This window comes from Cariama cristata, unplaced genomic scaffold (genome assembly GCF_000690535.1).
Source record: "Cariama cristata isolate BGI_N322 unplaced genomic scaffold, ASM69053v1 scaffold11820, whole genome shotgun sequence".
In the NCBI taxonomy this organism is placed as follows: domain Eukaryota; kingdom Metazoa; phylum Chordata; class Aves; order Cariamiformes; family Cariamidae; genus Cariama; species Cariama cristata.
In genome coordinates this window covers 36,721-52,634 of record NW_009592998.1, presented here as the reverse complement: position 1 = coordinate 52,634, position 15,914 = coordinate 36,721, and the positions used below count along the sequence as shown (strand labels likewise).

At 37.9% G+C, this 15,914-nt stretch overlaps 1 protein-coding gene across 1 annotated transcript in view; it reads left to right on the top strand.

The window, feature by feature from the left end:
- SLC35D2 (solute carrier family 35 (UDP-GlcNAc/UDP-glucose transporter), member D2) overlaps positions 1 to 15,374 on the top strand; it is an 18,723-nt gene extending 3,349 nt beyond the window's left edge. Inside the window, exons 4-12 of the mRNA XM_009706663.1 lie at positions 2,548 to 2,615; positions 4,703 to 4,774; positions 6,713 to 6,781; positions 7,810 to 7,912; positions 9,303 to 9,395; positions 11,837 to 11,904; positions 12,660 to 12,738; positions 14,568 to 14,650; positions 15,272 to 15,374. Coding sequence (XP_009704965.1) covers positions 2,548 to 2,615; positions 4,703 to 4,774; positions 6,713 to 6,781; positions 7,810 to 7,912; positions 9,303 to 9,395; positions 11,837 to 11,904; positions 12,660 to 12,738; positions 14,568 to 14,650; positions 15,272 to 15,374 — 738 coding nt within the window. The remainder of the gene's footprint in view (positions 1 to 2,547; positions 2,616 to 4,702; positions 4,775 to 6,712; positions 6,782 to 7,809; positions 7,913 to 9,302; positions 9,396 to 11,836; positions 11,905 to 12,659; positions 12,739 to 14,567; positions 14,651 to 15,271) is intronic.
- The last annotated feature ends 540 nt before the right edge of the window (positions 15,375 to 15,914 follow it).

Sequence of the window (15,914 nt, the reverse complement as noted above, 5' to 3'; positions counted from 1 at the left end):
ACAGCTGGATGAACTTTTTCAGATTCCTGAAGTATTTTTCTGGATGCATACATCTCCCTGTGGGATCAGTTTGAGACCTGTGTTTGAGAAAGAATTTTGATCATAGCAAGAAGGAAGAAAGGCTGCTTGGAAATTTGATGCATGATAGAACAATAGAAAAAGAATATGTGAGAGACGAAAAACCCGAACTACAGTTGACTCCAAATGTAAGATTTCTATTCCATAGGAGGGGGTAAAATAATGCCCAGTGAAAACACTGTAGGTAGGGGCTAGCTTCATCGTACAGACCTTAAGTGTGTATGGGCTAAAGAGGCCGGACAGAGAAAATATGAGAGGATCTTTTATTATCTCAGATGGGGAACTAGGATCGCAAATGACTACAGCGATGATCCTTGTAGATTTTTGTATCTATGTTCAATGTTGCTGGAGCTTTACTTTGACGCATAAGCCTGCATATTTATGTCTAATTTTAGAGCATTGGTCAGCACTTACCCAGAGATACAGAGAGTTAGCTCCCAGCTCTGCTGAAGGGCTGAGATATCATAGCTTTTCAGGCCAACACCATCATGGCAGAATCTTGTCTTACTATGAGTATGAGGTTTACTATGAGTGTCTTGCAGCCATTAGTGAATGCTGTTTATTCTTAATGCCTGTTGAAATCACTGGCATTTCTGCATATAAAAGTCTTGTGGGATTATCTAGAGCACTGATTATAAAATGGACAATCCTTACCTTATCCAAAATATTAAAGAAGGTTTCCCAGTGGGTAGTTTAGAGTTCTGCCTATAATCAACTTGTTGAGACCTTGAGAAGTTTCTTCCCTCCACGTCCCCCAGTCCCACTATGCTCCCTTTCTGCTGTTGCCTTCAGTTTAACATCAGTACCAAGGCATTAAAAAATACAACATTCATTTTCTTTGTCCTAATAATATCTATCCTTTGGAAGACCTCTCTGGATATGCTGGGAGCAGTCAGCACTGCAGTATCCAGGACTTGCATATTGCTTGTAGTGCTGGATTTGACTGCTCACAGTGAATCAGCTGGATTGCTTGTTGTTGATTTCTTTACATTTTAAAGCACCCTTTGACAAACTCTTTATCCTTTCGACAACTTTTGCTTCCACTGACATGAAGATTATTATTGCTTTTCACTTCCAGACTGGTTTATGTCCTCAGTCCTTTCAGCTAGAGTTTTAAAGTAGTGAAGTGCTTATTTTAGTGATGAAGCTTTGGAGTTCTTGACCCTTTTTACGTGAATGTTTCACTGATCTCTCATGTTGTACTGGATGTTGTAATTTTGTCTTTACAATTGACAAATTTCAGAGGAAAGTAATGTCAGCTCTGTTTGCATCCTATGAATGAAATGAAACAAATTTTTCTAAATAAAAATCTGCAGAAGAGATAGTGCATTACGAAATTCTTGCAAACTCATGTTGATGGGCTGAATATTTATTGTTAGTTACAGTCCTGTTTACTTTTACTTTCACTTAAAATTTGACTTTAGTTAAATGTAGTTAAATTTTACTGCACTTCCCTCCTCTCTCCTCTTTGCTGTAAAAGAAATGAAGAATTTTTAACACAGATAAAACGCAGCCCACTCCTCTGTGTGCTTATCCAGCACACAATGCTTTGAGAGGACATAGCCTCCCACAAACACAGTGTCTCCTGAAGCATGTATGGGCTCAACAACAGCAACTATTACACGTTAGGAGGATCCATTTTGTCTTTCTGCCGTTTCAGCTCGCTTGACTGATAGTGAATGGGACTAGAGGTACACACCACCTTTGTCTCCATTGATTACTTTGTTTGGTTTTAATCTTCTGCAGCTCTTCTGTGGAGGGAGAATTAAAAGCTTTGAGTTGCAGCTGAATATTGTGTAGGGATCCCTGACTTCTTGTACATTTTCTTAAGGCTCTGAAGTTCTGTTACTGTTTCTCTGTATTGCATTAGGGTCCATATGTTTCTGTGCAAGTCAATCTCATTATGCCAGAAGGTGGAAAAGGTGAAGTTTTATTTACCCCCCCCCCCCCCGCCCCCCCCAAATATTTATCTTTCCTTTCTGGTATCTCTCCTAGCATAATTTGTTGGGTAGATCTAGAATGGTACATCTTCCAGGCATACTGATATAGGTGGAGTACCTAGAGAAGCACAGCATACTTACAGTTTATTCATTCTTTTATTCGACATGTTCTCTTGCTTATTTAGCTACTGTTATTAATATTACTTTTATACCTAAAATTCAAATGTTAGAATGGGTATTAATCTGAGGATTATAGTAATTAAAATAAAACTCATTAGCATTTACTCTAAATGGAGTCTGAGTCTTCAGACTCTTCTAATGAAATCAGTGAAGCTGTGGTCATGAATGATCACGATGGGAATGGAACGAGAGCTGCAGATCAGTTTGCAGCATAGTTACATTTTTTTTCCTTAAAAAACCCCTCTTTTTTTTACATTTGATAATACAGTTGTCAAATTCTGTCAAGTAAAGTTTCTCAACAGTGCTGCAAAATATAATAATCTGAGTTGTGCTTTTAATTTTATCACAGTTGTTTCCTCTGCCTCTGATTTATGTTGGAAACCACATAAGTGGATTATCAAGTACCAGCAAACTCAGGTACAGTAAATGGAAGTTATAAGTAGACTGTTTGGATTTTACCCTTTGCTTTTGTGGAGGTAAAAAATAAACGCTAAAGAAGAGCATTGCATAGGGACTGAAAAACATGCGATGTCGGTCTGTCTGTCTAAACCCCTGATACTATTATGAAATTCTTAGCCAAACATTTGAACTGTTTGTAAGTTGTATGCTTCTTTTAATGGGGGCTTAGCCAGGCCTGTACTGACAGAAAATCACAGTACTCCTCTGTGACAATGAAAGTGCTTTGCCTTCGCCTCGCACCCAGGCATCCAGGTTTTCCTGAGTGTCCTAACCACAGAGTTTGAGAGCTGTAAGAAGGACGTTTTTGAAGGAGGAATAATAAAGGAAAGGTTTGTACCATGATGTTGGTGCAGGTTATTTAGGAACCACCAAGAGATGGAAAGACTACTGTGTAGTGGGGTGATGGTGGCAGCCTAGCCCTGCTGAGCATCAAAAGCAGGTTGTGGGGAGATTGCTGAAGGGTTCGCTTGCTCCTGTATATCTGTAAACATAGATCCATGAGAGTTGCTTCCATGCTAGTGCTAAGAAGGTATAAGTTATGTAGGGGACCTGCTGTAATAGATTCGATGACCAAATTTTCTGTGGAAGAGGAGTACAGAGGCATGATGGCTGCACCAGGATTGGAGGATACAGCACTACCGTAGTGGTGGTTTCTTGTATGTTACTACAGGCTCCTGAGGATTTGGTACTAAGCCAAACCAAAATGGAGAATTTTGCACATTTTCAGCATTTCGTAACTTTGAGACAGATGCTAGGAGAGAAAAGGTATTACTTTTAATTTGTTTACATTTCTTTTTATTTATAGAATTAATTTTCTCTGACTAGCAGCATGAGACACCTGGTTGTGCAAGTCTTTGTTGTACATGTTCAGAAGTTGTTCTACTGAAGTGACTGTTCAGGCAGATATAAGGATTTCGGCAGTACTGACCCTAGTAGCGCTTCAGCCATTGTGAATATGGAAGTAGTTTCAGTCCTGTAAAAGTTTGATTCATGGGTTCATCTTTCCTGTTTCCTTAACCGTAATTTTAAAATAAAAAGTTTATAGGTTATTTTATCATTAAGTGCACAATCTCCTCCTCCAATGGCTGACGCGCCTCTTTTACATTTACTATTCATAACTAATTTTTATAACAGAAAAGTAAGAACAGCTGCAGTGTTTCTACCATTAACATTTTTTTACATTGCATTTTGTTAACATGATGTGACATTTGTTTACATTATGGAATGTTCTACCTTGTTTGGCTTGTCTGTAAGGTGTAGATAATCCTATGCATAACTTCAAAATGTCTGTGGTAAAGTGATTAAACACTGTATTAGGATTTGGATCATTTATTAATGCAGTTGCTAATATTTATCTTAAACAGAGGATTAATTGGTCCATATGGCCATGCTGTCAGGTTTCCATAGTGTCAGATGCAAGTGTTTTCTCAAGTTAATCAAAAAGGTTTCTAACTGCATTACTTTGTGGAGCCCAACAATATGTTGTTCAAAAGTAGCTGTTTGTTTAGTAGTTGCAGCTGGTCCCACGCCTTTCATGTTTCTTGTACTTTCTCAGATTTTTGGATTTATGTTACTTTTTTTGAAAGTACAGCTTGTTTACTAAGCGTGTTTACTTTGTATTTTATTTCTGTTATATGTTTTCAGAGACAGGTTTATTGCATATCCTGTAAGTTTACCACAGAAATAATTTTTACTTACCCTGCCCATGAATTCTACAGAAAGAATTATTTCATAGGGGCTATGCTAGGTAGAAAATAGCTTTTATATTCCATTTCACTGGTGCAAAAGGACCTTTTAGAAGGTAGTCAGTTGCATTGTTTTACAAACTGGCAAATCTTGTTATTTTTCAATGATTTGGTTATCTAATCTGCCTCTAGTGTCAGACTGACATTTTTTAATATATGCTAAGTGGCTGGGAATTTGTTTTGGTTGCTTATTGCTGGAGTAATGGTTTCATCCTCTGGTTAGTAAAATTAGATAAGAATTAGAATATAAAAATGCAGTTAATCTGATGCTATGCTTGGATTTTTATTTTTTTTTGACAGTTTGCCGATGTTTACAGTGCTCAGGAAGTTTACCATTCCACTTACTTTACTGCTGGAAATCATCATACTTGGGTGATCCTTTTTTTTTTTTTCCATTTAAGATACTTTTGGTTTAGATCATATCAAATGGATTACTTGTGGAGTCTCATCAGAATGTTGAATGCTTGATTTTTACTGACAAATAGAGAAAAGCAAAGGAAGTAGTTTTCTGTAGATTTTTCCGAAGAACTAGGTACATGCATTTTAGGGAATACAGGAAAAAAAATTAAATTGTTCTCATTTACGCAGCTCATTCTCTTGACTCTTGCACAGGAATCAGGTAAGTAGAGCACAACTCAGACACTTTTAGCAATTATGTTTTGTGTCCTGTCTCAGAGACCCCTAAGCTGCAAACTGCTTCAAACAGACAGATCCTTGTGTCTCACAACAGCAATGATAGTATGGCAGTCCGCTTATATAGAGTAGCTTTCTGGGTCAAGTCTGAAAACATACCAGTTTAGTGAAGGAAACAGAGTCCTGTTAGATCAGAAACTCCTTAATTACAGATACCTCTGTTAATTTTAACAAGAAATTAAGAAGTGTATGCTATTGCAGCTTGGGATCACTAGTTTCAGTTGTACTGCCTTGGAAGAACAGGATTATAAATACATCATACTTTGTCGCCATCATAGTTGTATCCAGAGGCTTGTGCTTGGTTACGGTGAGGTCACAAGGGGAAAAGCAGCTTGCTGAAGCTGAACCCAGACAACATGAGAGTGATGATCAAGGGAAAAGCTTTTCAAAAAGCCCTGAAGTAAACTGTCATCTCCTTTTGGCTAAAGCAGCAGTTGATCAATGTGATTCATATTTGGGGATGCTCTGGGATTATTTTCTAGTTGTAGGTTCTCATAGGGAAAGCAGAACTTGCTGCCTTCTGTTGACTTGGGGGCTCCCGCAAGCAAGTGAGGAAAATATGAGTCAGTGAGGCTGTCATCAGTTCTCACCTGGACTACAGCAATGTGGTGTATGAGTGCAAGCAACATTCTAACCTAAGGGAAGCTTAAGAGCAGAATGCTCTACTTGTACAGGCTGCCGCAGGGTATTTCCTCAGGGCTGAAAATGAAAGGACTCCAGAGAGTCTATGCTGCCTTACCTCAGGATTTGAAAAGCAGTCAAGGTTTGCGTTGTTAGTGTCAAGAGTCGTTATGATCAAAGCCTAGTGTGTCTAGAGACTGCATACAGCTTTGTTGTTGAGGCAGTGGTCCACAGCTGTGTTCCTTTGACACACAGGATTTCTCCAAGAGCATTGTACATTTTGTTTTGATGGATCTTTTCTCACAGGGCAGCTCAGGGCTGGGGACTAGCCTGAGAGAATGATTAGGGGAATGTCTTTAAGGCACATTGTAGTATGGTACAAAAATAAGTACTTAAGACATGTCTAAATAAAGTAATACAGGTATAAGAAGCAGAATAGTTTTATGGTATGCTTTTCCCTACTCTGTGGCACTGCTGATACAGATATAGTGAAGAATATCATAAGCTTTCGTGCTTTCCCCTTCAGGTACAAGGTTTCAATTTGACTTTAAAATAAATATCTATTTGAAAAATAGCCCAGGTAGTGTGCTGTACAGCATCTTCCCCAGCAAAGGTGAGATGAAAAACTACATGAGACATATGTAGTGATTTTCCATTACTGGATTACTGGAAGGCACTGAAATATGTCCATTATTAATACCAATGCACAGTAAATTACAGTTTGTTCCAGCGCTGTTACTTTAGACCTTTAATGTTTACTTTTAAAATTATCTAGTAGCAGAATGCTCACAATCCTTTTTCAGTATCTGTTCTTGGGGGCCAAGGTCTGACAGCATGGCACGTGGTCAATCACATTGCTTCTGTAAGGTTATCAAGACTGTGCCGTCCTGTTAAATGTTCTGTGATTACTAATTGATTTGAGACTTTTCAGGTAGACAGCCATTTAAACTCCTCTTCAAATAATGAAAAAGTGAACTGTCTAATTTTTGTCTGCAGGAAACGATACCCGCTGAGTATTATAGTCAGCGTATTTGCCATCATTCTTGGGGCTTTCATAGCAGCTGGGTAAGGTTTTCATTTGTTATATGAAGTCATGTTATGAGAGGAGGGACAAGAGGAGGATTTTTTTCTTGTTAAGTGCCAAGTAAACCTGTGTTAAGATCAGTTACTCTGGATTAAGAATTGGAAAATTTCTGCTGACATCATTGGGAGGTGCAAGAATACAGAGGGAAAAATTTAACTACAGCTGGAAGTATTAGGGTGCTTCTTTTTTCCCCTCTAGGTTTTACATATTTGCAGGATCATAAATGAAGCAAGTTAAAACTGTGTGAAGAAGGCTGCTTTCATTTCATAGTGTCAGTGCATTTTAATAATCTTAGAAAAATATATTCTTGTTCTGGACAGAAAGACTGATTTTTTAGTTGTCAGATATTGTTTTGAGTTAGGCAATGTGCATTTTTTTAATCACTTTTAACAAGTTCAAATGTGAGATCAAGTTCACAAAGCACTCATATGCTAGCCTCCTCTGTTTTCTTTGTTTGAATATTCCTTTACTTAACTGGAAATGTAATGTTATTCTTTGTTTCTTGTCTTAGCTATGTACAAATGTAAATAATTTCCATGTGATGTGACTCGGGTAGGACCATGTCCTGTCAAATGAATAACCCTATATCCATGAGGTAACTGGTCAAAACAGAAAAGATGACAATATGTCTGGTCTGACTGCAAAAAACGAGTAGTCAGACTTTATTTCGTAGCTACTTTTTGTGTTAAAAGAAAAAGATAATTATACTCAATAATAATTGGACAGATTGTCAGGATTGAGACAGATGGAATTTTTCACAAAATGAAAACTGAACATTCTGCACTGGGAACTGGGAACTCTCTGGTGACTCATTTGTGATGGAGTCACTCCCGTGACTGGAGAAATGTGAAGTATTTTGATTGACAAAGAAGGCTTAAAGCAAAACCTGTGACTTGCTGGAGTTCTCAGGATTTGCATTTCCTCATTTATGATATTTCTCTAGGTAAACAAGGTAATGCAATGCATTGTGTACTGTTTGCTTATTTACAATATAATATTTCTTTCCCAGGTCTGATCTGTCTTTTAATCTAGAGGGCTACACCTTTGTATTGCTAAATGATATCTTCACAGCGGCAAATGGAGTTTACACAAAGCAGAAAATCGATCCAAAGGTAACTGGGGTGATTAAGTTGAATTTAACATTATGACAATATGGTAGCAGTGGGTTACTTATTATATGACTTCAGGAACGTACAGTTGCGAACTAATAAATAATTTTATTTGCTTTTGTACTTCAGTTGATATATGCATTCTTAATATGGAACAGCCTGGGAAAAACTTGTTAGTATCTCAGGCCAGGCTTAGATAAACAGTGTATTTTATTTCTCTCAAGTCTTTTAGGCAGAGTTTGTAGTGGCTTTAAAATGTTGCTTTTGGCTAAAAAAAAATGAAATAAATCCAAACCAAAAGCAAATTGTTTATCGGTAAACTTGATATCTATATCTAAGGAAGATGACTTTTTGACTGGAAACACACTTTAAGTCAGGTTTATGTAAAATAAACTTGTGGGTAGGAACAGAGACCTGTCCAGTTTGAGTCAATAACCACAACAACTGATATTTTTTTTTGCTATCTAAAAGCAAGTCTACATGAAACCCAGGTATGCCAAAGAGTTAGGTGATACCTCGATACATTACACTTTATGTAAGCATTGAGCAGACTGCTCTTCAAATACAGTGCCATGAAAACATACCAAGCCATAGCGAAGAGCAGTCTTGGAGATGCTGGGTGGAGGTTTTGTCACTGACTTTTGTGGTTCAGTCTGTACAGTGGAAATATATATCTTTTAATAATCTCAGGAGTCACATCAAATCCAAACTCTGCATTTTTCTTTGTGAGCAGCACTTTTCTCACAGTTTTCTGCAGAATACACGGTTTCATTTTAAAGTAAGCGAGAAACTGGAGAGATTTGCTAAGTAGCATGGCTGAATCTGGAGGAAGGGAAGGCTGCTGTTTCATTCTCCTAATCTTCTGCCTTTGTGTCAAGCAAGTTAACCAAGAGGATACCTGGCATCCCTCACATTGCTTAAAGTTACATCAATTGCCAGTGGTTACAGATTCTCCATTTAGGAGCCAGACTTCATTAATTTTCCTGTTATGCTGGCCCCAGGGAGCCACCCTGCCCTTTGCTTTTGTGGTTAATTTGCAGTAGATGGAACGGATAATCCCTTGGCTGGGCAGAGACTTATGTGCAGTCTTAACACAAAGCAGTTCTGGACCAGTGCCTTGGGAAGTTTCAGACTAACTGATGTTGTATAGAAAGTGTCCAAGGTATAGCAGAGCGGTAATATTCTACTGAGCATACAGACAAACTGACTGAAGTAGAAACTCAGCTCAGTACGAAACACTGAATCCAACAATTGCAAGCTTGTATTTTAAATTGAAATGTATTATGTTTTGTCTGCTCATTGACAATAATGTCAGAAGGATTGCTAGAGTAATATTGGATACTTTGCTCCCAAATGGCTTTTAATTCCAAACACCATGTTTCATTTTTCACAGGAGTTGGGAAAATATGGTGTCCTTTTCTATAATGCTTGTTTCATGGTGGTTCCAACAGTTATTATTAGCTTTTCTACTGGAGACTTTCAACAGGTAAGGAGCAATATTGCATATCTCAGACTGATAATGGTATTTTGTTCCATTTTTTCAGTTGGGGGGAGGGTGGGTTTTCATGTTTATTTTTAAAGAGGTAATCCTACCTCCTTATTATTGACTAGTATTTGAAATATGTGACTTCAACTTACCCTTCACAGGTAGGAACTTGTAATTTTTCACTCTAAGGAGAAGCTGAATTGGTGTGATGACCCTTATATGAATCTTTGTTTAAGAACTAATGTATGGCTGGGGACTCTCAGCTAGAGCAATTGGTTGGGAATCCAGCTGCACTGTGTGATTTGCCACATGCTCTAAAATGAGATTGCAAATACCAAAACGAGACAATTTCCAGTCCTTCTCTCATTCTGATGCACAGAACAGATTCCTGTTTAGTCTCAGTCTAGTTTAGTAACCTACATTTTACATTCTCATAGAATGGCAGCATGACTCTCCATAGCCAATCATAATACAAATCATAATACAGTATAATACCGTAGGCAATATGTCCTAGCATGGAAAGTGTCAGACCAGGAGGTTTGTGTTTTTCTGGCTCCTTCACAGACTTGCTGACTTGCCTTTTTCCATCCAGTAGAATGAGCCTAGGCACTCGTATTCTTTTTTGGAAATGTTTGAGATTTGCCACTGAAAATTGTTACAGAGCTTGGGGTTGTCATAAATCATTCCAGTGTCCTTTGTTGTATGTTGTTGTGCCCTGGACTCACGTAATTTTGTCGTTGTTTTCTTAGTAGTCTGCTTTAAGTGGAAAAATTGTCGTTCTCTGAAAATGATGGATTTAGATCTGCTCTGAATGTGAAATCTCTTCTTGTGATGTCAGTCCAGCATGACCTTGTGCCAGTTTAGGAAAATGCAGCTGATGCCCTTCTTGGCAGATGTAATGGGGGCCAAGTTTGTATGGCTGTAAGGTTTCCACTGCTTTCCCAGCAGACAGGGCTGAAGGCTTTTTGGGAGAACCAGACAGGGAAGTTTGCCTTGTTGCTAGGTTTATTCCACGGGAAAAAAAAAGAGTGTGTTGTGCCCACATGTTGATTTGGCACGAAGAGTTTAATGCTCAATTACCTGAAAAGACTAAATAACTATCAGAGAAATCCATAGTGCCTATTGTGCATATGCATTGGCTTGGTCATTTAGCATTAAAAGTCCCGTTAAATGATGTGGATAACTAGTGTCAGTGTGGTGCACAGGGATTAAATTGCAGAAAAAAGGGAGAAAATGGAAAAACACTGATGGAAAGTCAACAAGTCTTTGTAGATAACACCTGTATTTAACAGATTTTCAAGCCATGGAAGTTGACTTGCTTTTACCCCAGCAGAGCTTTTTGCCTTGATGCATCCCAGAAAACGCACAGCATGTATATTTTGCCAGTTGAAATACCAGTACTGTGGCTATGTGGTAGGGAGATTGTTTCTGCTCCTCTAGCTAGTTCTGGAATGCTAACTACCACATCTTGTAGAGATTGCAGTTTGTGAGTGTCCCAGTTATTCACTTCTCCTTCACCAGCTGACTGACTAGGAGGACAGGAAAGCATGATGCAGTGGAAGAGAAAGGAAGCCCCAGCATATCTCTCTGTAATACTTTGTTGTTGGACACCAGCGCAATTCCAACAGGGCAGAGCTGCCCGAGATCCCTCTAATCTTTTACTTCAAGTGGTGGAAGCTCAGCTAGCCACAGCTCAGCATGGACTAACAGCCTTTACCCTGTTTCTCAGGGGTGTGTTCAGCCTTTGCTGAGTTTTGTGCTGATACAGGTGACCTCAAGCCACCCAGGTTAAAATGAGGCAGTCACTAGAGATGGAAAAGAATCTGTGACATGTTTCTTAGTGACTGTTATGTGGCACCATGTGTTTGTTTGCTGCACAGCACTAAGGAGCAGATTTCAAAGTGATGGTTCAGCCTCTTCATTGACGTTCCTTGGTGGGACACCTTAGTAATGGTTATTTAATCTGCTTTTGAGCTCAAAAATGCAGGCTTGGATCTTAAAAGCTGTTCATGAATGAATCTATGGTCTGAAATAGATTTCAAGGAGATTATTTATTTATTTGCTGCTTCTCTCTGTCTCATATCAACACTATTTATTATATAATATTAATCACAGTGTTGGTATCTGTATTAATAGATATAAAAACACAAACTGTCTGTATTGTATTTATATTCATTGCTTGCAGTGTGCAGCTTTATGTCTACACCACTGTACATGTTACAAGAATGTGTCTAGGTATCATGGGTGCTGCCATCGTGTTGTCTCTGAAGTTAAATGTGTCAAACGCATTCCAGTAATAATATAAATGTTTCATAATTATAACATGAATCAAATGTATTTTGTGATTTTGCACATTTTCATATTAACTACATTTTATATGTGTTTACAGTTGATTATATAGCACATAATTCTTACTCTTCCTTTTTTTTTTTTTTTGATAGGCAACACATTTCCAGCAGTGGACAAATTTTTTGTTTGTCTTTCAATTTATTCTTTCCTGCTTGTTGGGGTAAGGACACAGGTCAATCAAGTAAGATGTTTTAATTGCAGTGTTTCAAATTGCAAATCTCAAATGTAAGACTCACTAATAAGTTACGTTAAAATTCAAAGAAAATGTATTTTTCCCCCAGGCTTCTGTCTTGTCTTTTAATGATTTCTAATACTGTAAATAACTGTTTCAGTACTATCTGTGTTGTTGACCTCACAATACAGTGATCAACAACATGACATTTAGCTTTTTACTTTCTGTACTCAGTATCTCTCCACTGGCCATCTCTTCTGGTTATGAACTTCTTTGCAGTTAATAGAATGTAAGCCCTTTAGTATAGGAACTGTTTCAGTGTGTTTGTTCTTTAAAGTACCTGGAAAAGTATGGGAGACTCATAAGGAAACAATGCTTTGTTCCTCTTGGAGCTACAGAGTCAAAAGAGGAATAGAAAAATGGGTTGGATCCTATTCTGCTCTTTCACACGTCGCCAACCAAGGGGTCAAACTAACTTCAAATACAGACATTTAGGAAGCACAGAGGGTAGGGACGACTCTGCTAGAGCTCAAGCAGCACATTTCAGCGTGTATTTTGAGTACTCTGTATATACACATTGGTAACTTAAAATACAGATCCACAGAATCTTTTTTTAGGGTTTGCAACAGGTAGGTTTGAAGATCCCAGCAAAATACTGATCCAGAAAATGTTGAACATTTCAAAGTGTTGCTAAACTTCTGAGCTTCCTGGGAGGAATTTCTAATATTTTCTCCTTTATTTAGGTTTCTCTTGATGTATTCTACTGTCCTGTGCAGTTATTACAATTCTGCGCTCACAACAACAGTAGTTGGTGCCATCAAGGTGAGTTATGGAGCAGAAGAGGGAGATAAGAAGACTCAAATAGACAGGGAAGAGTATTGACTCAGCAGTCATCCTGATTATGCTCTGTAGCTGGAAATTCAGAGTGAGGGCTAATACTGAGACACTGCTTGTGCCAAACAAGATCACACCACAAAGTGACCTTGTTCTCTGCCATTGAAGCTCAGGTGTACTCTAGAAAGCAATGTGAGTATTGATTTATTTTTATTTTTCCTATAAGAGAAACTTCAGCCACTTTAATTAAAAGATATACGTTTAACCACATTTCATCAGGTACTGTCACCTGCTTCTGTTTTTTATGAGGCTGCAGTCCCTGGCTTCTGTTCTTTATCTGTGAGTTACTCAAGGTGGCCTGCTGCAAATCCATTGCAAACTGATACAGACTAACCCACTTTCACTTTGGACTGAACTAACTTCTGTTACAGAATAATGGCTAAGCTGTAGTAAGGAGTGTATTTCTTTATGGTTAACTGCTTCAACCTCTGTGTGAGGACTTGTATTCTAGCTGAATGGACTATTTCATTTTGGTTTGTATAAATTTGGGTCAATTTGATCAACGCCAAAACATGCGTGTCTTAAAAACTATCCTTACAGTCAGTTTTCTCTATCCCAGTTTAGTTTAAAACCAGTGCAACTTCTCTGTGTTGGTGACGCCAGCGTGTCTGAACTGGCAACATCACTGACTGCCCAAGCACCTTTTTGTAAGCCAGTTTGGAGAGAAGCATGGAGCTGTAAACTGGAAGAGTTTTAGGAAAAGATAAAACTTGTGCAGTTGTGGGCTGGAAACTATCATAATCCAAACTAGCTTAGGCAGTAGTACTCAAGGTGCACCCTTACATGGGTGACTAAGGAAAACAATACCTCCAGCGTAACAAAATCTGCAAAAGGAAGATGGCACTTCTCTTTCTACAGTTGTTGTTTTTTTTTTTTTAAGTGGCAATATTAATCTAGTAGTTTTCATTCTGTGGCCCTGAAAGCATTCTTTTAAATTTTATATGTCTGCTTTGAACCATTAAGATAGAGCAACATTGTTTCTGTTTTCTGAGCAATAGTAGTCTTCGAGACATTTTAAACAGCTTTAAAGTTGAGAAACACTTTATGATGCAGTAGTCCCCAGTGGAAACTGGTAGAAATGATGTCATTGTCCAGGCTAGCTGTGAAAACATTTGAAACCAATGAAGTCTTGGTAAAATGATCACAGAGTTCTATAGCTTTCGTTCTGTCTATAGAGGACAGTTTTCCCAAAACTTGATGGGGGCAGGGTGAGGAGTAGAATCTTTAACTTTAAACTGTGCCTGCCTTGAACTTGAGCCAAGTGCTTGCAATGCACATTTAGTTGGCAAAGGAAGGAGGTAACCTTTTTAAAGCAATAATAAAGAGCTTTTATTGTGACTTTAAAGCGTACTTTTTATGCATGAGAATGCAAAACCTGCTTTTAAGAAAAGGTATTTGAAAGGAGCCTTCCAAAGATTAAAAAAGAATTACATTTTCAGAAGGTAGCCATAGTTCCATTTTGCCTCATATCAAATAGCTGATTTTATTTATTTATTTTCTTTCCTTTTTTTTTTCCCCCAGAAAGTCACTCCCAGTGCACTGTGTGCATTTATAAAACATACTGATTTTATTATTTTATTTCGCTGTTACATTACCCGTAAGGGTGACATCCCATCAAACTAATTTAAATGCTGATTTTAGAATGGCCAGCAACAGAGTATAGCTGTTGCCTTAGAAAAGTAAATTAATTGATATAGTTTATATTCTTGGAGATGAAAACTGACTTCAATAAATGCATGGCTTTTGTTTCCTTTCAGAATATATCCATTGCTTACATCGGAATGTTGATTGGTGGAGATTACATATTCTCCGTGTTAAACTTTATAGGGCTAAATATTTGGTGAGTGGAACTTGAATAGCCTTTCTTTGTTAAAGCCTAAAATTTCTCAGTGAGATATGGTTTTATATTTTATCTGATTTTGCCCACTTGGGTGATACAGTTTTGAAACTACTGGCCTGAGGAGGCAGTGCTTCAGATGTAAAGTTCATTATAATTAGTTATGTCTTTTCATGCCTGTTTTCAGATATTGAATCTTACTGTGGTAGGATCTTAACTATAGAAACATGCCTGCAGTTTTACTATGTGGGATTGAGTTCATTCTTTTTTTGTGAGCAGCAGTTCTGAGCTCTGAGGCTTCCAAGTAAAAGCCAAGTGATGTGGAAAGTGAGAACATTGACTGAATAAGTTGTACCCATTGAATATGAGTTATGTCTTGTGAATTGTTACTTTTTGTGCTTGGACGAACTGTTACATCTGTTTGTGTGAATCTGTTGGAGTAACTGACAATTCATTTTTGTCTACTTGGGGCTAGTTTCTCAGGTGGCTTATATAGTTCTGAGACACTCCTAATTTATGCTAGCTGGTATTCTTTAATCCTTTGGAAGGAAAGGTACGTACCTATAAAATGGTATATACAACGTCAAGTCTATCTGACACCTCTGTTCATTCTCTTTTCTTTAGTATGGCAGGAGGACTGAGGTACTCATTTTTAACCCTAAGAGGAAACAGCAAGCCTACACAACCTGAGGATGAAGAGAATGCACTTCCTGAGTCAAAGATATAGCCAAAATGCCTACCTTGAAAGAGACTGAAGATACAAGTTTGTTTAGCATTGCTGAGAACTTAAATAAGTATATGCTGGAACATATTTGGAACAAGAAAGAGAAAATCTACCTCAGTTGCCACAAATGTGCACATGGTTCATCGGTTCAGAAATATTCTTGCACACCAAGTTTTTTACATGTGGACAAGTTTAATTTTAGCTTTCTTTTACATCACAAGCCAATTTATATGAAGGAATACCATGAGTAAATCTCAAGTTGTAAATTTCTTCATTTACCTGTACTTTGGTGCTATTTCTACTCAACAAGGTTTGTGAGTTCTGTTTCAGTGTCTGCCAGTACTCTCTGAGGCAAAATTCCCTGTAAAGGTCATGAGGCTTGATTCACCATTGCCTTATGCCATATGCAAGCTTTGATATCAGTGAAGAGATGAAAGACGCTAGTGATTCAGAATGATTTCATGTATGAATTTACTCTCGTGTAAGTGATGTAGAACGTATGAGGCAAAGAGGAGATGCATCCTGTGTAAGAGTTGACTAGAG